This window comes from Typopeltis vanoorti, chromosome 16, assembly GCF_054136105.1.
Source record: "Typopeltis vanoorti isolate ZY-2024b chromosome 16, IOZ_Tvanoo_1.0, whole genome shotgun sequence".
NCBI classification, from domain to species: Eukaryota; Metazoa; Arthropoda; class Arachnida; order Uropygi; family Thelyphonidae; genus Typopeltis; species Typopeltis vanoorti.
The window spans coordinates 103,481,142-103,508,179 of NC_143564.1; the positions used below are offsets into that span (position 1 = coordinate 103,481,142).

General features: G+C 36.7%; 1 protein-coding gene across 1 annotated transcript in view; it reads right to left on the reverse strand.

Annotated features, from left to right (window-relative positions):
- The window catches only part of LOC150098231 (solute carrier family 12 member 2-like), a 279,194-nt gene that overhangs the window by 73,672 nt on the left and 178,484 nt on the right, over nt 1-27,038 (reverse strand). The window contains exons 16-17 of the mRNA XM_090406283.1: nt 16,925-17,039; nt 8,836-8,970 (exon numbers count right to left, since the gene is read on the reverse strand). Of these exons, the coding sequence (XP_090262409.1) occupies nt 8,836-8,970; nt 16,925-17,039 (250 nt within the window). The remainder of the gene's footprint in view (nt 1-8,835; nt 8,971-16,924; nt 17,040-27,038) is intronic.

Sequence of the window (27,038 nt, forward strand, 5' to 3'; positions counted from 1 at the left end):
ATGAGATGAGAATTATGAAAGATGAGATTAGATGAACCAGAGTAGGAGTGAGAGATTTATGGGAATGATAGAAGAGGAAAGAAGAGAAACAGCAGAAGAGAGGGAATGAGAGAGAGTTATGAGAATGATAGAAGAGGAAAGAATAGAAACAGTGGTTACAAGAACATTCTTCGAAAAAAAAGTTCATCAAAAGACAATTCATCGAACAGGAATTCATCTAAAAAGCAATTTGCCAAATAAACAATTCATCGAACGACAATTTAACAAATGGCAATTCGTCGAAAAGGCAATTCATCGAAAAAACAATTCACTGAAACTTTTTCGATGAATTTTTTAATAATTCATCGAAAAGTCATTTTTCTTGCAAAGTATTGTTTAAAAATGTCCAGTAATAATACGGAACATTACTCATGATACAGACAACATATGGAAGTTGTCACTGAAACGTAATAATTATTTTCTTGCATTTTAGAATATTTAATGTAAGTGTACATACTGCTTCATTGTGCAGATAGTGATTTATCTGTAGAGAAGACATTTCATTCTACCAAATTTTGTCACAATAACTCTAGTCCGACTGAAATTAAAAATTTCATTAAATTTCATCCAGCAAGAACAGAACTAATTCAAACGTTCCAAATGGAACGGATCCATTTGGAACTAAAACTGAACCATGCAGATAGCTTCTTGTTCTGAAAACTTCTGCAAATTCTGCTAAGTCAGCAAGTTATTGTAATACATAATTTTGACACTTTTCCTTGTAGCCCCAAATATGTGAACTGAAAACTGGAACGGTTCGACAATTTTTTGTAAAAGTTTCAAATACCGAATCCGAGTAAAATTTGTCCATTAATAAATGTACGAGGTGCATAATTTTTTATCAGCCCTCTTCAATTGAAAGTAAGTTAGTAGGCCTAATACGGATATGACTAGGTTTTTCCTCCTGGAAATAGGCAAATCAGTCCCATGAAGTGTTAAAGGGTTAATTCTCTCTCTCTCTCTCTCTCTCTCTGTAAAAATATAGTTTATGATCATTTTTCATTAACTTATGAATTTTCATTAACTAATGCTGCTATTTAGAATTTATGATTAGAGATGTTGAAGGCTAGCTTAACAGCATGGCTTTTAAGACGTCATTAAAAGATTTTTTTAGGGGAAGGGGCAGCAAAATATGCTGCTGCATGGGGTGACAAAATTCCTAGGGCCGCCCCTGGAATTCCCCTGGTCTGATGAATATGTTGTTTGAGGTAGAAATTGAAATCCCAAGTTGTATATTGTCTGTTGGATTTCATAAGCAGGCATATTGTCCTGCAAAAACAACATGCCTCTGCTTAGTTTCTTGCAACGTTTTTCCTTCAGTACCTCCTTCAATTCCTTCAGAGCTGCTGTAACAGTTTCACTTTTTTTGAGATACTTGGTGAGGATTACACCATCCATATCCTAAAAGACAATGGCAAGAACCTTTCCTGCTGACTTTTTGGTTCGAAACTTCTTTGGTCATGGAGAACCTTTGTGTCTCCACTCCATTGACTGTTGTATGTTCTCTGGGTCATAGTGAAAAAGTCATGTTTCATCAATGGTCAGAATATGAGCTAAAAAATTTGCACTTGATTTCTCAAAATGATCAAAAATCCCTTGAGATAACAGCACGTTTTCTCTTTTGGTCAGCATCCAAACCTTTGGGGACACTTTTCTGAGAGTATCTGCATGTCCAGATTTTGGTAGATAATGACATCAACTCGTTCCCTGGATGTCTCCAGAGTCTTTGCAATGTTTTTGGCTGGTATTTGTTCATCAAGGCATGCACTGCATCGAAGTTTTCAGGTGTGATTGGTGTTGAAGGTCTCCCTGACACCTGGGAGCATTTGTGTCTCAGGATTCCCAGCTTTCAATTGTTGGTTATACTGGAAGGCACATTCCCCTAAATTCTCACACAATGTTTGGTGAATCTCAGTTGCAGACTTTTCTTGCAGCACGAAAAACCCGATGGCCCACATCTCTGTGTCTTTGAATTTCTTAAAGCCACTAACATGTTTTCTTACATATCCTAAATGAAAAACAATAATTATTACGATTTCAGGAAACATAGGTGTTAAAGGGTTTTAAGATATGGTCTTCCTTGTGGTTTATATCAGATGCTTTAACATCATTTTTGTTCTAGGTATTTATCAGAACTTTTCAGTCCCCCCCCCCTCATACAGCTTGTTACTTTCAACTGGTCCTTTCACCACATCACCAGTGACTTCCTCTTCTGAGATATCACAAAGACACATGTTGATATATCAATAAGTCCTATATGCTGATTGATATTCCTGTTTAATTAACATCAACTATATCTGCCTCAGTGGATATCATTCACTGCAACCAGTATGCCCCACAAAAAAATCGCTTTCCAAACAAAGTCGGATGAATAGTAGTTTACTGTATATAAGTGACCTGAAAGATATACAAACCTCTCAAAACAATTAAAAAAAAAAAAAAATTACACACACATCTTCACCCCACGACTTATAATTCATTTTTCGGTGAACTGTATTTTCGATCAATTGTGTTTCGATGAATTGTGTATTTGATTAACTGCTGATCGGTGAATTGCTTTTTCGATTAACTGTTGTTCAATGAACTGATTTTCAATGAATTGTTTATTTGGTGAATTGCTTTTTCGATAAACTGTCATTCGATGAATTGCATCTGATGAATTGTCTTTTGGTTAACTGTTTTTCGGTGAACTCTCCAGATACCAGAAACAGTAGAAGACAGGAACCAGAGAGAGATGGGAATGAGAGAAGAGGAGGGAATGGAAACCATTAAAGAGAGACAGAGAGAGAGAGGGAATGAGGAGAATGTGAGGGAGTGCTGGAACCAGGGATAGAGTGATGCCGAGAGAGGTAAGTAAGGGAACACAGGGAGAAAGGGTTAGAGGAGAGAGAGAGAGAGAGAGAGATGCAAGTGAGCAATCAAGGAACAGAATGGTAAGAGGAATGATGTATGGGCATCTCAAAGTCTGCAAACTGGCCTATATTCAACCCATTCCTAAAAAGAGTGACAAATCACTGCCATCTAACTACTGCCCTATCTAAAGTAATGGAGAAAACCATCAACTCTCAACTCCTAATCTACCTTGAAGGTATCCGGTTATTAAGCGACCACCAGTATGGATTCCATCAAAGCCGTTCAACAGGAGATCTACTCTCATACATCACTGGACAAACGCCATGGAGAAATTCGGTGAATCCCAAGTTGTTGCACTTGATATCTCTAAAGCCTTTGACCGAGTCTGGCACAGAGGCTTACTAAGCAAACTTCCATTATTTGGACTGCCTCAGGACTTCTGCAGATGGATTGACAGCTTCCTGTCTGGACGCACACTATGTGTGATGGTAGACTGCTTCCTGGCCTCTCACCATTCAACTAATGCTGGGGTCCCACAAGGTTCAGTTCTCTCACAGACCCTTTTCCTTCTATATATCAATGACCTACTTTGGTTGACCTCTAACCCAATACACAGTTTTGCAGATGACAGCCACATTACACTCCTCCCTTTCATTTGACAAACCCTACTCTATACAACTCATTTCAACCTACAGAACATCAATCACCACTGCTCTTAATTCTGACCTCCAAGTCATCTCATCCGCCAATGGAGCTCAGATAACCTCGTCAACTTCAATGGTAGTAAAACCCAGTTCTGTCTTATTTCTCACAAAAAAAAAAAACATTTTCCCCCAACATTGTTTTTCGATAACACTCAAATTCCCAGACAAGATGAAGTTTCTCTTCTCAGAATAACCCGAACATCAAGCCTCTCCTGGCATAAACACATCACAACCATTACATCCTCAACTTCCATAAAACTGGGTTTTCTCTTTCGCTCAAGACGTTACTTCACCTCTAAACAGCTGTTAACATTATACAAATCACAAATCCGTCCAGCTATCGAATACTGCTCTCAGACCTGGAGTGGGGATCCTAAAAGCTCCCTCAAAATGCTTAACTCAATACAGAGGAGACAATTAGACTAATAAATGACCCATCTCTCACCAACTCGCTCCCCTCACTTTCACACAGATGCTTGGTCTCTGCAATCTGTATATTCTATAAATAATTTTTTCAAAAATGTTCATCTGAAACAGCATCAATAATTCCCCCACTCTGCACTAAGCTCATTGGAACATGTACAGCTGCCACCCAACATCCTTTCACAGTACACCTTGAAATCCATAGAACAAGTTTCTTTTTCTCCTCATTCATCCCTGCTACTGCAGTACTGTGGAACAGTCTTACCCCTGACATATTTCCCAAGGAATACAACATACAGGCGTTTAAGTCAAATGTAAACAAATTTCTCCTTTCCCAACCCACCACCCATATACGGTACTAACGTACTATAGGATGACCAGCCAACCTCTCGTATATGGGCCCAACATAAAAAAAAAAAAAAAAAAAAAAAAAAAAATTGAGACTCGACGATCCATGGTGTGCAAGATAGGATGCCAGAGGAGTGTTTGCCTGAAGGAACAATAGAAAGTGTGGCTATGGCAATTAAGCGGGATGAAAACGTGGATGAGATGATTGAGATGGTGGGCACAAATGACTTGAGAGGCAGTGTTAATCGGGTGGCAAGAGATCTGAGATTCATGCTTGAGATTGTACAAAAGAAAATGCAGAGAGGAAAGATAGTGCGTGTGTTGCCCAGGTATGATAATGATTAGCTGAGCAGAAGAGCAGTAATAATGACTCGCATAATAGCCAGAATGTGTCAGAAGAGAGGGTTGGAATATGTGGATGCTTGGAGGGCATTTCAGCACAGAAAGGAACTGTATGCGAGAGACCACTTGCATTTGAATGAGGAAGGATGAAGGAGAGATTGCTGTTTTCTGAATGAGTCAGTGCATCAATACTGGGAAACTAGAACTCCAAGAGTGGATGGTAGCGGGAGTGGCCTTTTGTGGGAATGGGTGCTTGGGAGAAGGGGAACGGCATCAGGTAACACTTAGTCCAGTGGAGTCTGCAAGGGATAACGATAGAAGCAGTGACATTTTTATGTTTTATACTAATGCCAGGAGTATCCGGAATAAAGGAGATGAATGGGTGGTGCTGATAGCATCAGCCTGGCCAAAGATTATTGGGATCTCTGAGACATGGTTGACAGAAGATGATATAATAACAGGAATAGAAGTAGCAGGGTACAGCATTTTTTGGCAGGATGAGAAGGGAAAATGCAGTGATGGAGTACTTCTTATGATAAGTGATGACTTATATCCTCTAAGAGTGGATGCTTTGGAAGGCAGTGACACTAATGGTTTCGAAAGCATACAGTGTGAGGTAGAGGTGGGCAAGACAGGATATTTAGTGGGATATTGCTACAAGCCAAGGAGCACAGAGGGTGGGGAGCAGGAGATATTTAGGCAGTTGAGCTTAGCAAGTGAAAGAAGAATAATTGTTTTGGGAGATTTTAACTACAGCAGTATAAGTTGGGAAGAGGAAATGCATGTAGTAATAAGGAAATGTAATTTCTGGAATTCTTGAGGGACAGCTGTTATAGGCAACATGTAATAGAAGGAACAAGAGTTTTGGATTTGGTCATAGCATCAGAAGAGTTGATAATAACTGAGATGACAGCCCCCCCCCATTGGAGAGAGTGTGACCATGTGGTTTTGACTTGAAAGATGAAGAGACATGCAGGAGTATCAAAGAGATGGAACATATGTGGAATTATAAGGCAGGTGATTATAACAGTCTTAGATATCAACTGGGTAGTTCCATGAAGGGCAGAATCGGAAGGCCATGATATCATTAGTTTGATTGGGAAATTGTGAAGGAATATTTTTTGCATCAATAATAAGCTATATTCCATGAGTGAAGAAGAGGACACAATTTGGTGTAAAGTGGATGACAAACAATATCAAAGAGGAATTGCAGCTGAAACAGAGGTTATGGAAGAGATATAAGGAGAGGGATGGCGAGCAGATGCATGAAGAATATAAGATTCGGGCCAGGAGAGTGACTAATATGAGAAGAGATTGGTCCTAAGATCCAAAGAAAATCCTAGGAAATTTTTTAGCTATGTGGCCAGTAGGAGGAGAAATGATTGTGGAAGAATGACATTGTGGGATAAAAATTGGAATAGAGTGACTGATGCAGAGAACATAGTGGAGTTGTTTAATAAACACTTTATTGGAGTATTTCATCCTGGAAAGGTAAGTTTTAATACTAGCGGGATAGGGCATGTTCAGGGTTTAGAGGTGAAAGAGGAGAGTGTGTTCCAAATACTGAATACCCTGGATGTCAGTAAAGTTGTGGGATTGGATAGTATTTCACCATGGGTTTTGAGAGAATGTGCTAAAGAACTGACAGCTCTGTTGACCTGGCTTTTCAATGAAAGTCTGGCTACAGGAAAGGTATCCAATGGTATCCAGCAGACTGGATGTGTCTAACTATAGCTCAGTTTGTGTTTCATCAGTAGTTGTTAAGCTCTTGGAGAAATTAGTCATGGACTACTCATTTCTGAGGGCAATTAGTGAGAGTGTTGGATAGATGAGGGTAATGTTATTTGTGAGAGTAAACATAAATTTGTTAAGGGACACTCTTGCTTTAGTAATATGATTGCCTTTCATAATAATAAATGACAAGAGCAGTTGATGAGATATAAAAGATTAGCTGACCTTTAGTTCAAAAAAAAAAAAAATCATGTTCTTTACATTCTAGATGGAATCTGAATCTGGGTATTTCCAGCAAAGTATATTGCTATTACCAGCTTTACCATGGAGGCTTTGTAACTCAAGGATTATTATTATCATCACAGATCCAACACTGAAAGCATTGCTCACCCATGGCATTTATTTACAATGTCATTAAAATAAATAATTGAATAGTAAGAGAATAGTTCAGGCCTCCAATAACATCTCTGAGAAACATCTACTACATAAGGACATTCACAAACAAATATCCATGCTCACAGCAGGATTCAAACTCACAGATGGGGAGAGCAGAGATACTCTCTACTAACTGAGACAACCAGGTTGACTAGAATAATGTATCATTGCTATTATGACTTTCAGGAATGGCTTCTTGTTCTATCCTTTAGAATATCTCTCCAATTCTATTCAATAATCACCTCTCAAAATTTAGGTCTCAATTATATCACACTTCCCTCCTATGTACCAAATTCTGCAGATTACATCCATCTAATAGGCCTTATAAACTCTCATGTGTGGAAATAATATTAAAAAATATATAATCACCATTTGCACACTTGGCACCCTCTCACCCATTGCATTTCTCACATCAACTACTTTCTAAGCAAAAAAAAAAAATTATTTATTTTTCACACACTTACATGACTTTCAGGAATGGCTTCTTGTTCTACCCTTTGAAAAATCTCTTCAATTCTATTCAATAATCACAAATAATCTCAAAATTTAGATCTGAATTATATCACACCTCCTTCCCTTCCTATCTACCAAACTCTGCAGATTACATCCATTCAATATGCCCTCAAAGCTGACATTCCAAAGATTCATCCTTAGTGTCTTTTAATTCATTCTAAACTTTCTTTTATCTCCTCAAAATTCAGTTACCGAATCTGTGTAACAGGAGACATCTAGTTATGCTCTGATAAAGGTCCTATTTAATTTATACTGTATTCTTATCTTTGCTAGTTTGCTATCCACTCCAAGATCTCTTGTCTCTACTTTTATTATAATCTCCCAAACAAAACAGCTTTCTGTCTCTAAATCCCAACGTTTAAAATCTTACACATAGCCATTGTTAAAACTGGTCATTTCTTCCACTCATTTGCACTCTTCAGTCAAATCAAATAATCCTGAAGAGTAACTAAACTGACCAAATAAGCACACCATTTCTTAATAACTCTCACTTGCTTCATACCAGTTTAAGCAACTAAATATCTTCCTGAAATCTATTTACAATATCATTAAAGTAAATGGTTGAATAGTAATGGAATAGTTCAGGCCACCAATAACATCTCGTGCAAACAACTACTACATAAATTTTACTTTGCACTTTTTGCACTTTTTCACCCTCTTCATTCACCCACCTATAGCAAAAACCATCTAACTATTATGTCTCACTTATCTCTAACCATATACTCTCAAAGCGATTAACATGACTTTCTTCTGAATTTCCACTCTGACCAGGCAACTCTTCTGCCTAGCAAAAGCAACAGCCTCCTTTCCCTCTAAATTATTATTATTATTATTATTATTCGTGACACCTCCAAGGAGTCCAAAGACTCATCGCAGAAGGACATCTATTGTACAATTCTCCGTCTCCACCACTACACCGAACCTCTACTACCAATCATCAACATCAGTGCCATCTACTGGCCACTACCACCACCACAGTTAGTATTTTTTTTTTATCTGTAAATTGCGTGTGTTCTGAAGGGCCGATTTGTCTGTATGCAGGATGAAAAACCCGAGTTTCCAGGAGAAAAAACCCTGCTACCTCCATATGAGATTGGCTAACTCACCTTTGGTTGAAAACATCCATATAAAGATTTTCCTTCCGTCATGACGAGAATCGAACTTAAGCCTTTTCTAATCGAAGGGTGCAACATACTGTCATTCTTCCAATTGCGCTCATAGTTCCAATAGGCTATTAAGTGTGCTTAATAGCCTTCAACAATACCGTATTATACCCTTCAACTTTTATTCCTGTTAGGATATTAATTATATACTGTAATTATTACATTCCAATGATGATACTAATACAATGAAATTTTCATTATGCTAGAAATAAATTTGTCATAGTTAGAGTTTTCAATTAATTCAAAAGTATAATAACATTAATATTATAAATACACACACACACCTGTATCAAGGAGGAGACACCTGAGGAAAAAGATTTTTCTTCAACTATACTATAAAAAGCTTTTATTTCACGTTTTTGAAGCCAAGTAGAGGTTCGCTCCCTTAAAGAATTTTTTGTTTTATGTGACAAAGATCCCTATAGTTAAAAGCAAATTATGAAAATAGACTTTGGTGATACATATGTTTAAGCTGAGCATTTTCAAATTTATTAGAAAGTTATATACATATATATATAAACAGAATATTTTATTAGCCAAAAACAAAAGGTCATGTTACATTTGCATTGTCAAAATTAAAAAAGAAAGCATAATGTTTATACAACAGACAAACAGAACTAATGTTGCTATCAAGACCCTGTTGGTTGCACTGTTCTATAAAATGATTCCATAATGTCAGCAGTGAGTAAAAATTTAAGGGATTCCACTAATAGAATCTGGAATGCTGATAATTATTTATCTCAAAAACTAACTGATTACAAAGAACTTTCAGAAGGAAATCAAAATTAGCTTAGTTTATTTAGCTGGTGCGAAGATTAACAATGTTAGTGATGCTATTGTTGGGATACAGGAAGGTGAAGTGAAAGAGTTGATTGTTTTGGCAAATACAAATGATTTGAAAGGAGACAAGTACAGTAGAGCAAATGAGTGACAGGTTAAAAATAGTAAGTCTACTGCATTGATATGACAGTGAGCCAAAACGGAGGGCTACAATTGAAAATGAGTCAATGGACTGGTTTTGTGCAGTAGGAATGACATGAAAATGGATGTGTGGAGGGAGTCTGCTGGAAAAAAGGACTCATATAAGGCTGATTGTTTGCACTCAATTGGATTTGGTGTTTGAATTGGAAAAAAACTATTATTTTCAATTTCCTAACCTCCATGAAGTCACAAGACTCACTGTGGGAGGTCAAACCTAGTCAACACAAAGTCTATCATACCACTCCTTAAACTTATCCACAGTTTGCATGTTCACTACCATCTCAGGCAATGCATTTTATGCTCTTACCACTCTCCATGGAAAAAAACTTACTTCTTACCCTTTTACTCATCACTTTCTTTTGCAACTTTCTGGGATGGGCTCCTTGTCCCTGCTATGTTCCCTCATTCTACCATATGAAAATTTCCTCAGTGTTAAAAGAATAACCCTTCAACAGCTTAAATGTCTCGATCATACCCCCCCCTTTATCTTCCATCCACTAAATTCTGCAGTTCATCAGCATGCCCTCAGTCTATCCTCATAACTGATGCTGTACGGTCCTGATATCATTTTTGTTATCCTTCTCTGCATCCTCTCTAAGGTTACTTCATCCCATTCAAATCCTGGTGAACAGATCTCAGCACAGAAATCTAGATGTGGTCTGATCAAAGCTTTATACAATGAGACCAGCATACTTCTATCTCTCATTATATCTCTCATGGTCAATGTTCTCCTCAACATTGATGCAATTCTCTGAGATGTCTTCACAACCTTTACAATATGTCCTTGGAACTTAAAATCTCTAATCCATGATCACCCAAGGTCCTTTGCTTCCTACACTTCTTCCAGTATAACTCCAAGTAAGTATGGAGCATCCCATCTGTGGATCCCAAATTTTAAAAACTTACATTTAGTTACATTAAACCCCATTCATCTACCCACCTTTTCACCTTATTCAAATCCTCTTGAAGGGCCAAAACATTGCCACTATTACTAATAATTCTCCCAAGCTTCACACGATCTGCAAACAACTGAACATCTCCGTGAAGTCCTGTGACAATATCATTGACATAAAGATCGAACAGTAATTGTCCCAGGACTGAAGCCTGTGGAACTCCACTGGTAACTAGATACTCCTTGATACTGCTCCCTCATACATAACTCTCTTCTATCAGCAAGCTAATCATCAATCCAATCTATTAACCTGGTATCCAAACCCACATGATGCAACTTAAAAATCAACTTGTCATGTGGCATCCTGCAAATGCTTTGGACAAATCAGGAAGAAAAAATGACATTGTATGCCTTATCCTCATCCACTGCTCTCTTCACTTTATTGTAAAAGGTAACCAGATTAATAACACAAAAGCACCCTTTAACAATCCATGCTGGCCTGCATAAATAATATTACTCTAATTTGCCCAATGCTGTATATGAGTTCTTACCAATTTTACCAAAATGTTAACAACTACAGAAGAAATACAAACAGTCCTATAGTTTGATAGCTTCATTCTTCTGCTACTCTTATGCAATCTTACCCTCCTTCCATTCTCCAGGAACCTGCCCCATTGCAAGACTTTCATTAAACAGCCAAGTTAATGGAACAGTCAACTCCATAGCACATTCCTTTAAAACATGACGTGAGATTCCATCTAGTCCCCTGCCTTATTGACATTTAGCATACTCAATATTTGGAATACACCCTCTTCATTTACCTCTAACACTTCATCAGTCCCTATCTTTCTAAGATAGGGACTGATGAAGTGATCATTAAATGGCTCAGTTCTGTTATCTGCTTTGATCACCTGATTGCCATCTCCATCCAGCAAGATAATCTGTCTACTATCATTTTTCCTCCTACTTGCAACTCATGTTCTTATTTCTCTCTCTTTACAACACTAGTCACTTTCCTATCCTGAGCCTTATATTCCTCATGCAACTGTTCTTCACTTCTCTCTTCATATACCTTCCATTATCTCTTTTTCCTCTGCAATTCCGTTTTTATTCCTTTTCGTCACCGATTTGATTCCAAATTGCTTTATCTTCTTCACTTGAGGTACATCTGTCACCACTGCTAACAATTTTTTCTGAAGTATTACTCATACACTAGTGACACCTCTTCCTTCAAATTCTTTCATCCATTGTACTGCTGCAAGCTATTTCTAAGTTTATGACAGTTGTCATCCTTATAATTCCACATAAATTCTTTCTGGTTTGATACTTCCACATGCCTATTCATCCTCCAAATCAGGACTACATGGTCACACTCACCAATGGGGGACAAGTTTGTCATCTCAGTCACAATCAGATCCTCTGATGCTATGACCAAATCCAAAACTCTTGAGCCTTGTGTACTCTCCAGGAACCTGTCCCATTGCAAGACTTTCATTAAACAGCCAAGTTAATGGAACTTGGCTATTTAATTTAAGCCTCAAGAAATCCAACAATTCGGTTCTCTTATTACTGTGCTGTCTCCTCTGCCTAGTTTATATCCGTATAGTTGAAATCCTCCATAATAACTGCTCGCTTTGCACTTGCTATAACTAATTTTCCTAAGCATTTCCTGCTCATCACCACTCATATTTCCTGGTCTTTAGCAACATCCCACTAAATATCATGTCTTATAAATATCTGTCTCACACCATATGAGGTGCTATCAAATAAAAACTGGACTAACTAATAAAAATTTGTACAACTTATCCAATTTAAATTTGGACTTAACCCCCTTCAAAGTAGTCCCCTTTTGTATTCATGCAGCTATCCTACCACTTTTGCCATTCTCCAAATGCTTCCTGGAAGTCTTTTTGTTGAAGAACATCAAGCCCAACTTGCGATTTGTCTTCGATCTCCTTAACAGTGCTGACCACCCCCTTCAGCTTCAATTTCATTTTTGAAAACAGAAAGAAGTCAAAAGGAGTCAAATCTGGTAAGTAAAGAAGGTGTGATATGACTGCCATACTGCTGGCTGCCATAAACTGTTGCATTTTTAAAACTCTGGAAGGGAGCATTGTCATTGTGGAGGAGCCAGTTGTAGCTTTGCCACAGTTCAGGTCTTGACAAATGTCTTCTCTCAGCCACCTTAAAATGTTACAGTAGAATTCTACATTGACCGTCTGACCAGGTGGGACAAATTCTTGGTGCACAATCCCATTAACATTGAAAAAGACAATCAACATGCTGTCGCATTCCTGACTTGTCTTGACTTCTTTGATCTTGGGGAATGTGGACTCTTTCACTGTGACAATTGCTGTTTTGTCTCCAGGTCATAGCCATAAACCCAAGTCTCAAACCCTGTGATGATCTTTGAGATTGAGGTTGGGTTATCAATGGCCTTTAGATGAAGATCTTGACAGACATTCATGTGGTGCTCCTTTTGGTCAGAAGTCAAGAAACGGGGAACTAACTTGGCGGCGATGTGATGCATGTTCAATCTCTTGTGATGACTGCTTGAGCTGCTCCATATGAAATCCCAACTCTGTCAGTAATTTCCTGAATGATGATATGTCGATCTGCATGGATGATCTGGCAAATTTTTTGGGACATTTTGTGCTGGTGGGTCGTCCCAGCTTCTCGTCGTTCTCCAAGGTGGGTCTGTCCTTCTTAAAATGTGAGTGCCACCCAAAACACTGAGTTCAACTCATGGTTTCATTTTCATATACCTTATGAAATAATTCAAGGGACTCTGTGACAGATTTCCCTGGTTTTACACAAAATTTTACATTTGCCCATTGTTCTAATTTCGTATTCCTGGGAAAATCACAGAATGGCACAAATGATAAGAACATGATAAGAATAATGTGCATAACACGAGTTCTGGTGCACACAACTCAATGCCATGTGGAAGGCTGACTCAACAATGTCTATGCCACTGACACCTGGCAGTGGTGTCAGTTGCATACACCGCCAGGTGTCAGTGACACCTGGCGGTGTGAGACTAACTCAATCAGTCACAGTGTATCTGGAATGGTCTGGTTTCTTTTTGATAGCACCTTGTATACTCTCAAAGCCATTGGTGTTATTTCAACTAAGATTCTCCACCCTGAGAGTGCACAATTCATCTCTTATCATGAGTAATATTCCTCCACTACCATGTTTATTTTCCCTATCCTGAAAAAATATGTTATACCCTTCAATTTCTACCCCTGTTAGAACATCCTCCTCAGTTAACCAAGTTTCATTGATATCAATAACCTTTGGAAAGAGAACGTCCATTGACGCCACAAACTAATTCCCTTTATTTCTAATGCTCCTAGCATTTGTCTGCAGAAAAACAAGTGTATTGTCAGTATTCTTATAGCCATTATTACTCCTCTCATACTCCACCTTGCTCTTTGATAGCATACATCTCATTTGTCAAGCTGCATGAGGCCATTCCTACAACATTCCACGTGTGCAATTCTAGTTTACCTTTCTCTATGCACTCACTCACTTGCCCAGAAAACAGCAGTCTCTCCAAATGCCTGGGTCCTTCTGCATTTAAATGCAATCCATTTCTTGCATATAGCCCTCTTCTATCCTCAAACATACTCCACACATCCACATATTCCAGGCCTCTTTTCCTGCACATTCTCTCTATCATCTCATTTATCATCACTGCTCTTCTCCTACACTCAGCATTATCATACCATGGCAATGCACTCACTATTTTTTCTTGGACACATTTTTGCTGCACTATCTGTAATATCAACCTCCAATCTCGCACTACACAATTCACGCTAATTTTCAGGTCATTCGTCCAAACAATTATTATCCTCTTCCCTACACTTTCACTTCTCTTAACTGCCATTGCCACACTTTCTATTGTTACACCAGGCAAGCACTCCTCTGGGCACTGTGTTTTGCACACCCCAAATCATTGAATCTCCACACTCTGAACACATTCATTCATTCATCTCTCACTGGCATCCCTGACTCCTATGGCTTCCAATCTCTGTCCCTCTATTTAATGTAATAAATTAGATTTTCCATAACATTAATGTTTTTTTACTGTCATTAGTAATGATGTCATTAACCTATATACAAGTAGCTTAGTCATGAAGATACTGCACACACAAACTTGTTTGCTTACACTTGGATGAAGGATTAAAAAAGAATATAATTTCTTGGTAGCTTAAATTTATAATCAGGTGAAAAAACTCTCCTATTGACTTCTGGGATATATCATAAAATAATGAGGGGTGGGGTGTCTTGTATAAGTACATATTTTGCCATCAGAGTTTTGCATAATTTGTTAAGCTCTGCCTATTTGCTCCAACTTATGTAACAGAGTTCCATGTGGTATCTTGTCAAATACCTTTAAAGTTCAGCAATATCATGCTGCAATTTTCCCTTATCTAACTCAACTGTCACTTTATTGTAGAAAGTGAGTAAATTACTAAGACAAGACCATCTATTCACCAATCCATGCTATCCCTCAGAGTATCATAATCTTATATTTAATCATTCATGAAGTCTGCTATTAACTAATTTATTTAGGATATGGCTAAGAAGAAGAATACATGCCTATATGCCACCACACACACACACACACACACACACACACACAAAAAAAAAAAGAATGTACAAGACATTAAAATGCATAAAAGATGTATAAAAGAATACAATAGTGTGCAGTGACTCTGTACTCATACATACATATAAAAATATACAAATAAACATAAAATTAAAATTGAATGTCAAAGTTTGACAGCTAATCAACAGCATCTGTAGAAACTTCTATAAAGTCAGTGACAGGTTCTGTGTAGGCTCTGTCAAACATGATATGTTGTATAGTTTGAATAATATAAGCACGTAAACACAAGAAAGATATTTAATTAACCAAATATTTCAGTCTGGAAATAGCAGACCATCTTCAGTGGCACTACAAGAACAATTTTTAAAAAAATACAAGGTGGAATAATAACAATAGATCATTTAAAAATAGAACAAGCTGCATGATGTTATATCACTAAGTATTAAAGGGAATATTTTTAAGCAGAGATATGATTGAAATAAAGATATTGATTAACAATATTAAATAACACAAAATTAATATGAATTAATGAGTTATCCTGATTAGACTTTCCCAGATTTTTGATATAGATATACAGTCATTCTGATTCAGTTTAGGATGATGGAGTAAGGCCTCTACACTTTCTTTGAATAAATGTTCAAATTTATAACAGGATCTATGTAAAAGGCGAGTTTTTGACCAAAAGATGTTGTGGTTAATTTCAATCCTGTGCTGAGCCAATCCAGATTTTTCAGGTTTGTTGTGATGAATGGAGGACTGATGCTCTTGGATTCTTTTTTCAAGAGAACATCCAGTTTGTCCAAAACAGGAGAGATCACAGTTGCAGGGAATTTGAAAAACTCCAGGAGAGTTTTTCAAATTCAAAGAGACATAGTTGAGCGTTTGTCTTTAGGAGAAGGAAAATGGAAAGATAATTTGTTAATAGGTGAATACGTAGCTGTTAACTCATATTTCTTCAGAATTCTTGTGATAGGTTCTGAAATCCTGGAGATGTATGGAATTGGAACTTGACGTATTGAATCTTTGTTGTTTTGTGGTGGATTATAAGAATCGAGAAGATGTTGAGTACTCTTTTTGGAAAAGTTATATTCTTAAAGAATCAGCCCATCATCCTTGTCAAAAAAACAGGAATCATAAAATGTCTAATCACAAGAGCCAAAACTAATTGTTCTACTTCTAATTTTCTACAGAAAGAACTTTGTACTATCCAACAACACATGAAACTCAATGGCTTTTCCGAAAAGAGTACTCAATAATCGACATCTCGATTCTTATAATCCACCACAAAACAACAAAGATTCAATATATCGAGAAATTTTTCAATGCATGACAAGAGTCATCCTTGGAGGTTGTATAAGAGAGTGATTGGTAAGGGTGTGAAGACTAAATTTTTTGATTGAGAGTGGTGGGATGAGTAAAATGCATTGCCAGAGATGGTCATGAGTTGTCAGTGAACGAGTTTAAGGAGAGGAATGATAGGTAATGTGTAAATGACAGTTAGCCTGCATTTCCCACGAGTCTTTAAACTCCATGAAGATGTCCATATAGTAATAATGATAATAATAATAGTTCAATGCACAGTCTACTCAAGTGATCCATGTTTTCTGTATTATCTGTAACTTGTGGGCTTCAATGGGCTTCTTATGATATTTCATAGCACGACAATTTTCTTGAAGGTAAAGTCTTGTTACACAGCACCAATGAACAAAGAGTTAAATGAATATCACATGGGAAAAGTTCATCTGATCACTGAAGTTCTAACTCTAGACTACTTACTGAAAGTACTAAGAATTCAGCTTCTAATTTAAATCTTTTAATTATATCTCTGAATATTATTTTTTACATAAATTTCTTGAAATTGTATTATATCAATGAAACTTACTTTAGTAATAATATGGCCACAAACCATCAGGCTCAATTTCTTTGTGATGGTATAAGTGAAATCTACCAAAGGAGGGCGGCTACTGGGAATTCCTGTAAGCACCAAAATTTGTGGTCTAGGATAAAAAAAAAAAAAAAAAAAAAAAAAAAAAACTTAATAATAATAAAAAACACTTTTAAAGATGTTTCATTCTAATCTTTCTAAGATTATATCACTCAAAATTTGTCCTACAACATTTTGAAAAGTACTGTAATTCTCACCAACTAACACTTAACAAGCACCCTAATTTCTCAAGAAGGGATGGCACAAAGATAACTACACAATGCCTTGAACAATGTGATGTTTTTTAATTCCATATTACTGCAACTAGGAAGAAATTGAGTAAATTTCTTCAGTATTTATATACTAAAAAATATTTTTGGATGTACACAGGAACAAGAAATTTCTCACATTCTTTCAAACTGCAAATTGTTTATCTTAAACAGAAATAGTGATCCAGACAGAATATAAAACAGTTTTCTTTGTTAAGAAAGAGCAAAATTCTAATATTGCCAAAAGGAATTTTATGTGCTCCTAAGGACAATTAAGAGCTACTTAGAAAACTGCGTTTTCAATAAACTATTAAATTAATATTTCAAATATCTTAAATTCCAAATATATCAATCAATACCTGAAACATTAAGCTCCTTGCCACATTTTAATGATGTGAATGATACTAAAATAGTCCTGCCTTATTTCATGTAAGACCATACTTTACTGCAAGATCAGACCCTCTTCTTCTGCTGACTTTTAACTTTTCCTAGCATAAGCACATCACATTCATAACCTCTTCTACCTCCCTCAAAAAAATTAGATATTCCTAGGACATCTCACTTGTAAAACTCCCAACTCAGTACAAAAATCCTAAACGGTCTTACCTTAGAATATATTTCTAAGGTAAGTGTAGACCAAACATCTCCCTAAATATGCTCGATTTTATCAATAAGAAAGCAATCTAGTTAAATGATGACTTCTCTCTTTCTCACACAGGGCAACTCTTAAATGCTGGCAGGCATATTCCCTAAACTCTCCGGTCAACTTATTTTTATGAAACTTTCATAGTTTCTACATTCGGCTTTGATATAATGCTGGATCTAATATCTACTTGATTTTTATAACTTCTTATGCATTTTTTTTTTAATGTAACTCTCAACAAATGAAAGGTTGTAAACCTATAGTACATTAGCAATGTGGGTGGGCTATGGGAGTTTTTAGTATTTTTATTAAATTTATATCTGTTTTGTATTGTTTTTATTTATTTTTTCATAATTCTTTTTATCATCATCATCAAATTCCTGACATGTACCTCAAGGGGTGTACAGGATATGATAGTACTACATGAAAAATTTACATCATTACTAACTTCCTATCTACAAGTTTCCTCCAAATCAGTCTGTTACTTGTCAAGACTCCAACATTATCAGATCTTATATTTCTGTCAATCTAAGGCACTCTGTACATATCAATCCACCTATATCTTGGTATTCTTCTGGGTCGTTTTCCTGCCAACCTGGCAGAGAACACTTGTTTTGCTAATCTTTCCTCTCCCATTCTGTTTAAGTGACCATACCACCTGAGATTAGCTCTGCTAACGAATTCCTGGATACTGACAATGTCAAGTTCTTTCCTAATATCCTCATTTTTAATATGATATTGCCATTGATGCCATCTGTTCACGCCTCTAATCTTTCTCAGGACTCTCATATCTGCGGTCTCTAGTCTTTGGTCAAGTGTTTTACTTCTGACCCAGCTCTCAGATCCATAAGTTAAAACTGGTTTGAACACTGTCTTGTGTTCAAATTTAGTGTTCTGACTAATTTCTCTCTTATTCCATATGAATTTATTCAATTGAGTTCCTACCATACCAGCTTTGTTGATTCTGTTGTCTATTTCTATATTTAATTTACCATCTGCAGTAAAAATCGTGCCTAAGTAGCTAAAATGTTTTATTTGTTCCACAGGTTCCGCGTTCACACACTTTCCTTCATAATGTGATCCATATAGATAATGAATAACAGAGGGGATAATGTACATCCTTGTCTCACACCAGATTTAACATTAAACCATCTTCCTGTACTTCCTTCAATTCTAACTGCTGACTTACAACTCAAATAAAGACTAAGTATTGCTTGATATAATGCCCCATTGACACCATATAACTGTAGCATATTGAATAGCTTCTCTCTTGGCATCTTGTCACGTGCCTTTTTCAGATTGACAAAACTTAAATACAGATCTTTGTTATATTCCCATGCTTTCTCAACTATCTGGTGTAAAGTGAAGATCTGATCCTGACAGCCTCTATTTTGCCTGAATCCATCTTGTTCTTAACCAAGCTTTTCTTCCACAATTCTTCTCAACCATTTCTCAAGTATACTTGCATAGATCTTGCCAGGAACACTAAGTAGGGAAATACCTCTGTAATTCTCACATTCAGTTTTATTTCCCTTTTTATATATGGGTACTATTAGAGCTCTACTCCAATCATCGGGAATTCGTCCCTCTGTCCAGGCTTTCTGAACTATGCAGTGCAGCCACTGTAAGACTTTTATACCACCATACTTCAGCTTTTCTGGTCGAATATCATCTACTCCTGCTGCCTTTCCACATTTCAAGCCTTTGATGGTTTTTTCTACTTCAAGAATGGATATGTATTCCTGACTGTATGCTTGTTGAGTGTTTTTTTACCACTGTGCTATCACTGCTTGTTTCATTTAGCAATTTTTCAAAGTAATTACTCCATACTTCAAGGATATCTTTTTCTCCTGTTTTCATGTCACCTTTATTATCTCTAACTCCTTTTACAGCACTCTTTCCTCTATTTCTAAGCTTCTTCAACAACCTCCAGAATATCTAACTCCTTCTTGATATTTATTTTCTACGTTCTTGCCAAAGTCCTCCCATGACTTTCGTTGAGCTAGTTTTACACAGCGTTTAGCTTTCTTACATTTGTCTCTGTATTATTATTATTTTTATTATTATTATTATTCAGGCCTCCAAGGAGTCAAAAGACTCATCGAGGGAGGTCCTTCCTAAGACATAAAGTCTGTCAAGACTCATCGAGGGGAGGTCCCCCCCCTGAGAAACACAAAGTTTATCATACCACTCTTTAAAGTCACTGACCGTTCTCGCTCCCACCACTCCATCAGGCAATGCATTCCACGGCTCAACCACCCTCCACACAAAGAAACCACTCCTTACCCTCTTGCTCACAGTTTCCTTTCGTAACTTCCAGTATTTTCTAAGAGCAAAAGCTGACTTATTTGCCAGGAACATTTGATATGTTTTCTTCTTTTCCTTCACTGCCTCTTTAACTTCCTGTGTCCACCATGGAGTTCTGATTTTTCTATCCTTGAAGACAACCTCACCACATGCCTCTCTGGCTGAATCAATCAGGGTTTTCTTCATGGCTTGCCACTGAATCTCTAAAGTTTGGTTACTGTACTCAAACTCTTTCATTTTTTCTTCAATAATCTTTGTGTATTTTAGTCTACAGTTTACATCTGAGAAAACTGCTCAACTTTTATTCGCTTTAAAACTTTCTTACATGTTAATCTTTTCAATATGAAATTTAATTTTATCCTGCTTAAGACTAAATAGTGATCACTTCCAATTTCAAATTATCTGTGCACTCTGGTGTCCTGCACCAGGGAGAAAACATCACTATCAACAATAACATAGTATATGAGACTTTTCTTATTCCTTGCCTCTTCTCTCCATGTAAATTTGTACACATTTTTATGTTGGAACATGGTGTTAGTAATAACCAGTCCATGTCCTGAGCAGAAATCCAACATGTCTTTGCCATTATTATTAGCTTTGCTCTTTTCTCCAAATTTTCCCAAAATATTTTTGTATGTCTGACATTCATTTCCTACTCTGCTGTTTAGATTACCAACAAGGACCAACTTTTCCTTTTTCATTCTGTCAGTAGCTTTTTCTAAAGCCTCAAAAAATTCCTCCACTTCTACCTTAGTAGAACTTTCTGTGGGACCATAGGCACAAATAAGTCCAGTTACCTATTCTGATATTTGCCCACATCACTCTACTTGAGACTGCCTTCCATTCAAGAAGATTAGCCTCGTATTTTGTGTTGAATACTATGGCTACTACTACTTTTCCTTGATTGTCATTTCCTGAATATAACATTTTGTATTTTTTGCTCAGAAAGATCTCACCAGTTTTTGTCTTTTTTGTTTCAGTCACCCCTATTATGTCGATCTGGTACTTATCTAATTCTTCAGCTAATTCCATTTCTTTGCCGTTCAGGCTTCTTATGTTGATAATACTGATCTTTAACTCTGGTGATGTTGAGTTGGGGTATGCTTCCAGATTTGTTCCAGTAGCTGATTTTTCGCTGTTCGCCCTGGTTCCCTGGCAAAAACAATGGGGCCTTGTTTAACCGGGCGACGCCCCAGCCGGCAAGAAATTTTGTCATGTTGTACCATCATTTTGTATATTGGTCAATAAGAATACTATAATACAATATTAAGCCAATAAGAATACAATTTTGTCAGCTAAATCCCAAATTGTCAGCCCATCCTCGTTCATTCAGTATCCAGGTGGATACCCAACAGGGTGCACCATGAGGATTGGACATTAGATCAGAAGCCCTGGGTGGTTCTCTGCATTCCTTTAAAGGCTATGTGGAGGTCTCCTCTGTTATACAGCTTTGACCCTTAAGCATCCCATCCTGATATCTACTCTATAATATAAAATGATAAGGCTTTTTAGTAATGTTTTTGTGTCACGATTTTTGTCAAGTTATTCGAAATGTTTTGAAACTCAGGGCTACCATGAGTGTCGAGTCTTCAAAATTCGAGTCACGTGCTATAGGTGCTGGGGGACCCCCCCCAAGTGTCTTAAAGTACACTTGTTTCTCAGGAACTTCCCCAACTGTATTTCCTTTCAGAAGCATAATGTTCTTCTTTCTAGGATTGAGCTGAAATCCGTTCTTACTTATCTCATTAACTTTATAAATAATTTGATAAATGGCACCACAGTCTCCATAGCACAATTGGAAGAATGACAGTACACTGTGCCCTTCGGTTGGAAAAGGCCTAAGTTCGATTCTCTTTGTGATGTTGTGATGGGAGGAATGTTTATATGGGTTTTTTCAATTGAAGGTGAGTTAACCAATCTCATACGAAGGTAGCTGGGATTTTTCTCCCTTAAACTCAGGTTGTTTATCCCGCATACAGATAAATTGTCCTTCAGGACACACCACTGTGATAAATGGCACCACAGTCTCTATAGCACAATTGAAAGAATGACAGTACATTGTGCCCTTCAGTTGGAAAAGGCCTAAGGTCGATTCTCTTTTTGATGGGAGGAATGTTTATATGGGTTTTTTCAATTGAAAGTTATCCAATCTCATACGGATGTAGCAGGGAGTTTTCTCCTTGAAACTCAGGTTGTTCATCCTGCATACAGACAAATTTTCCTTCAGGACACATACAATTTACAGACAAAAAAAACACTAGTGGTGGTGGGCAGTAGATGGCGTTGTTTTAGATGGAGAGATGGATGGAAGTGGCGGAGATGGAGAGTTGGAGAGTAGGTGCCCTCCCTCGATGAGTCCTCGGACTCCTTGGAGGTGTCACGAAATAATAATAATAGTAATAATAATTTGCTGCAGTTCTCATTATAAAGAAGTACTGTGTCATCAGCATACTTCAGATTACTGATCAATCTGCCACCTATCCTAATTCCTGTCTTTAGCTCATCCAATGCTATGTGCATGATGTGCTCAGCATAGATACTGAACAGATACCTAACTTCCTTTCTAACCTGAAGCAAAACAATTAATCCAACACCTGTTCTTACCATGGCTTCTTGCTCACTGTACAAGTTAACTATTGTTGGATTCTGAATATGTAGAGATTTAAGTAATTATTATTTGCTTCAGAATCCAACATGATCTTCCATCACAAAGGTAGAATTGTAAACATTATTTAATGTAAATAACTTATTTTATAATTTAATATTCATATAACTACCTTAATTTTGTCTAATATTTAATTTTAATCAAAGATATATGTATTAATAATGAAAAGACTGTATTAAATATTATTAAACTATTTTATTTATTACTATATTAATATTATAAGAACTTGTATTTGATAATTTAACTGCGCATTAATTGAAATGTAAATATTCTTTATTTATTCCTATTTGTAGAAGCTTAACATTATGTAATAGCTCAATTTTATTGTGTTTTGTTTTGTTGTCATGGAGACGCAAGTAAGTGAGCGCGAGTTTTGGAACACCACATGAGGAGAAGGTTTATTGAAAAGAGTTTTAGAAAGAAAACACGAGAATAATTTAGGCGGGAAGGATGGATATAAAAAGGGAAGAACGCTGAAATTAAGAGAGAGAGATAGATTAGAGAGAGAAAGGAGAGGATTGGCATTAGGTTGGAATCGGAGCATTCAGCATTCGGGAATCACAGTGCGATAATAGTGAGTCGGCAAGTCACTCAAGCAGCTAATAAAGTCTAGTCGAGATATAACTAGTCGAATAACTAGTCGAGAAGCAGTTAGCTAATAAGTTGTAGAATAACAATTATAGCTATGGAAGACAGCTGAGTGACTACTAAATAGGCTAGCGATATTTGAGTTGAGATTCAATTTCAGGGCCGACCTGTCAAGGACACACAGATCTTGAAATAAAGCACGGAGTTACTAGAATAGTAGAGGCTGTAAAATTGAAGTTTACCGTTAGCTGTGCTTAGAAATATATTGCCTAAAGAATTAAATGAATGCAGGAAGAATGAACAGCTGTGCATATAAAACCTCAAGTTAAGGAATTATTGTGTATTGCCTTAATTCATAAGTGATCAGTAGTATTTCATGCAAGAACGTTTGTTTATGTGTTTAGTGACCGATGATTAATTCAGTTATTGCTTAGAAAATTAATTTAATGAGTGCCGTTTAATGTTTAAGGTGTTTACAGTTATAAAAAGTGTTTGCGTATAAGTTGATGAAGAAAGAAGATTATCGGTAAGATTATTCCAACCATTAATATTCCTTTGCAGAGAAGTGTGTGAGTTTCATCCTAGAATTTCCTTATACTAACAGTAACTATTGCAGAAGTTAGCTAAAGTGTAAATTTGAAAGTGTTTGTTTGTGAAGAGGTATTACTGCAATTTTTATTGTATTTGAAACTTAAAGAACTGTGAGATATTGATGTGAATGATCATTAAGGAACTTTATTAAATAGTTAAAAGGAACTGTGAGAAGACTGTACTAGAGATAACAGATTTACCATTGTATGAGTTATATGATTGAATTTATCTGAGGAGTTAAAATGTTTGTGATATTTTAATTACTGATTTGAATTTAAGTGTAAAATTTGCGATTCTAAAATTAAATGGTTGTTTTTGTTAATCTAAAGTTGTATTTTGCCTGAATCTCTTTTACTGCACCATTCATAAAATATTTGAACCAAAGCGGGTGAATTAAGTAAGTCAAATATACTCGGCCAGTATATATATTAATAACATATTAAGGAGAAATAGTCGAGAGTTGGTTTATCTTCAATTCTTGAACTAATTCAGGTATAAAGTGCCGCAGTCTTTAAATATAAATTTTCTTTATATTTGAATTAGAAATCAACTTGCAACTTATCAATTTGTTAAGAACATCGTAATAGTAATCATGTCGGATCCAAAGTATAGATTGAGAAGAAGAAGGATCCAACACTATCAACCTAATAGTGTATTGAGGAAAACCCATTATTATCATCATTACTTCCCACAGTTTCACATGCTGAACTCAGTCAAAAGCTTTACAGTAGTCTATGAAACACACTACCATAGGGATTCTAAATTTCTTCATACTTTTCTATGATCTGTCTAAGGCAAAGGATCTGATCTCTGGTACCCTTACCTTTCCTAAAAACCAACTTGTTCCTTTGGAATCTCTGCTTCAACTTTGGCTTCAATCCTATTTAGAATGATCTTTAATAAAATCTTGCTTGCATGAGATATTAAACTAATAGTTCTACAGTTCTTTCAATCCTTCTTATGTAGCATATGAAAACTGACTTCTTCCAGTCTCTAGGCCTGTCTCCCATATACTTGTAATCAATCTATGAAACTCTCTTATTCCTCCATCTTCTGTGGCATTAATTAACTCTGCTGGGATTCCATCTGCACTTGAGGCCTTATTGTTGTTAAGCTTTTTATTTGCTCTTTTAAACTCATGCTGAAGTGAAAGAGGTTCCAAATAGAAGTTTTCCTGGTGAGAGGGTTCCTCCAAATTTTCCTTGTTCTCTTTGCTGTACAGTCCCTAACAATATTCTTTCCATCTGATTTTGATTTCCAGTTCTTCTGTTAGTACTGCTCAATTCCTATATTTGATGACATTCAATTTGAGCTTAAACTTGTGCTTTGGATCACAAACTAAACAAAACGTCTTTTTATAATTGTGTCTCCTCATCTGAAACTCTATCTCTTCACATTTATTAGTATAAAAATTTTCCTTGTCCTGTCTGATGGCTTTTCTGACTTCTCTATGTAATTTCTTATATTCTTCAGTCCCTGTGTCACTTTGTTACTTCAACTGTCTTCTTTCGATTAGATTCCATGTTGAAACTGATATGAGTGGGTCTCTTGGTCTCCTAATTGGGCCTAGATATTTCTTGGCTGTATCCTGTATTATAACATTGACTTCTTCCCAAAGCTTTTGGGTGAGTTGTCCTCACTAGTCTCCAAAACATCAACTAGGTTGGTATTTTTTCTGTGAGCCCACTAGGAATTACTATGTCATCCAGTCAAGTGGACATGCCTGGCTTGGAAGGTTTTGGAGTCTCAGTCTTACTTTAGCTCTTACTAGCTGATGGTTAGTACCACAGTCTTCTCCAGGACAAGTATGCACATCAGAGATGCTTGTCTTCTACCCATGGAGAGAGTCAGGATGTAATCATTCTGGTGCCTTGACCTTTCAATGTTAGATGTCCAAGTATAGATCCATTGTGGGGTTTCTGGAAGCAGGTATTGGTAATAACTAATCTGTTAGCATGGGAAAATTCCAAGTCTTTCACCATGGGTGTTAGGTGTTCACCCAGACCAAACATGCCACACTCAGGCCTAGGTCTCACTTTTCTCTCTTTTGCATCAAAGTCCCCCAAGATGTAAAGTACATTACTCCTTGCAAGGCAGTCCAAAACAGGCTGTAGGTTTTCAAAGAATTCCCCCCTCTCTTCAGCAGGCCTATCTGTATGGGATGCATACACTATCATAAATTAACACATTGGTAGGATGAGCCTTAAGTCTAATACAAAGTGTCCTATCATTAATGGGATTATAATCACGAAGGGCCCTTGCCCTAACTGTCTTCAGTATCACATCTACCCCATAATATTAATAAGTAACACGAATAATAAGTATATCTGAGTTGCAGAGGTTTTCTGAATTAAAAAAAAAAACTTACTAGAACTTTTATTTTACCATTTCAGATATATTATTATTATTTGGGTTGATAGAGTCACACTCATTGCAGGAAGCCCATTCTAGACAACACAAAGCCTATCATACCACTCCTTAAATTCATTCACCCTTCATGTTCTCATCATCCTATCAGGAAATACATTGCATGGTTGAATCCTCCATGCAAAGAAACTCCTCCTCATCCTCTTGCTCATGACTTCCTTTCCTCATGGACCTTGTCCTCACTCCTTCCCCTTGTTCTACCATAAAAAAGAACTACCAGTACCAAGCCTGTAACTGTTTCTCAACAGTTACAATGTCTTGATCATATCACCTCTCCTACTTCTATTTAACAAACTTTGCAGTCCACATTCCTACAATCTATCCTCATAACTAACATTGTACAGTCCTGATACCATTTTTGTTATCTGCATCTGCACTCTTTCCAGAGTTAATTTATCCCACTCCACAAGCATGATTTAGGAGAGAGGGTTTCCAATTCTGTATAACCAGTCTATATAATTGTGTATATTGTTTATTGGATCAGAGAAACAGTATATTGGTCAGATGGATCAGAGATTGGCTCTCTGAATGATACCAGCAGGTTGTGTATGATGCAGCAATGTCCCAGAGAAGAAGGGTAAC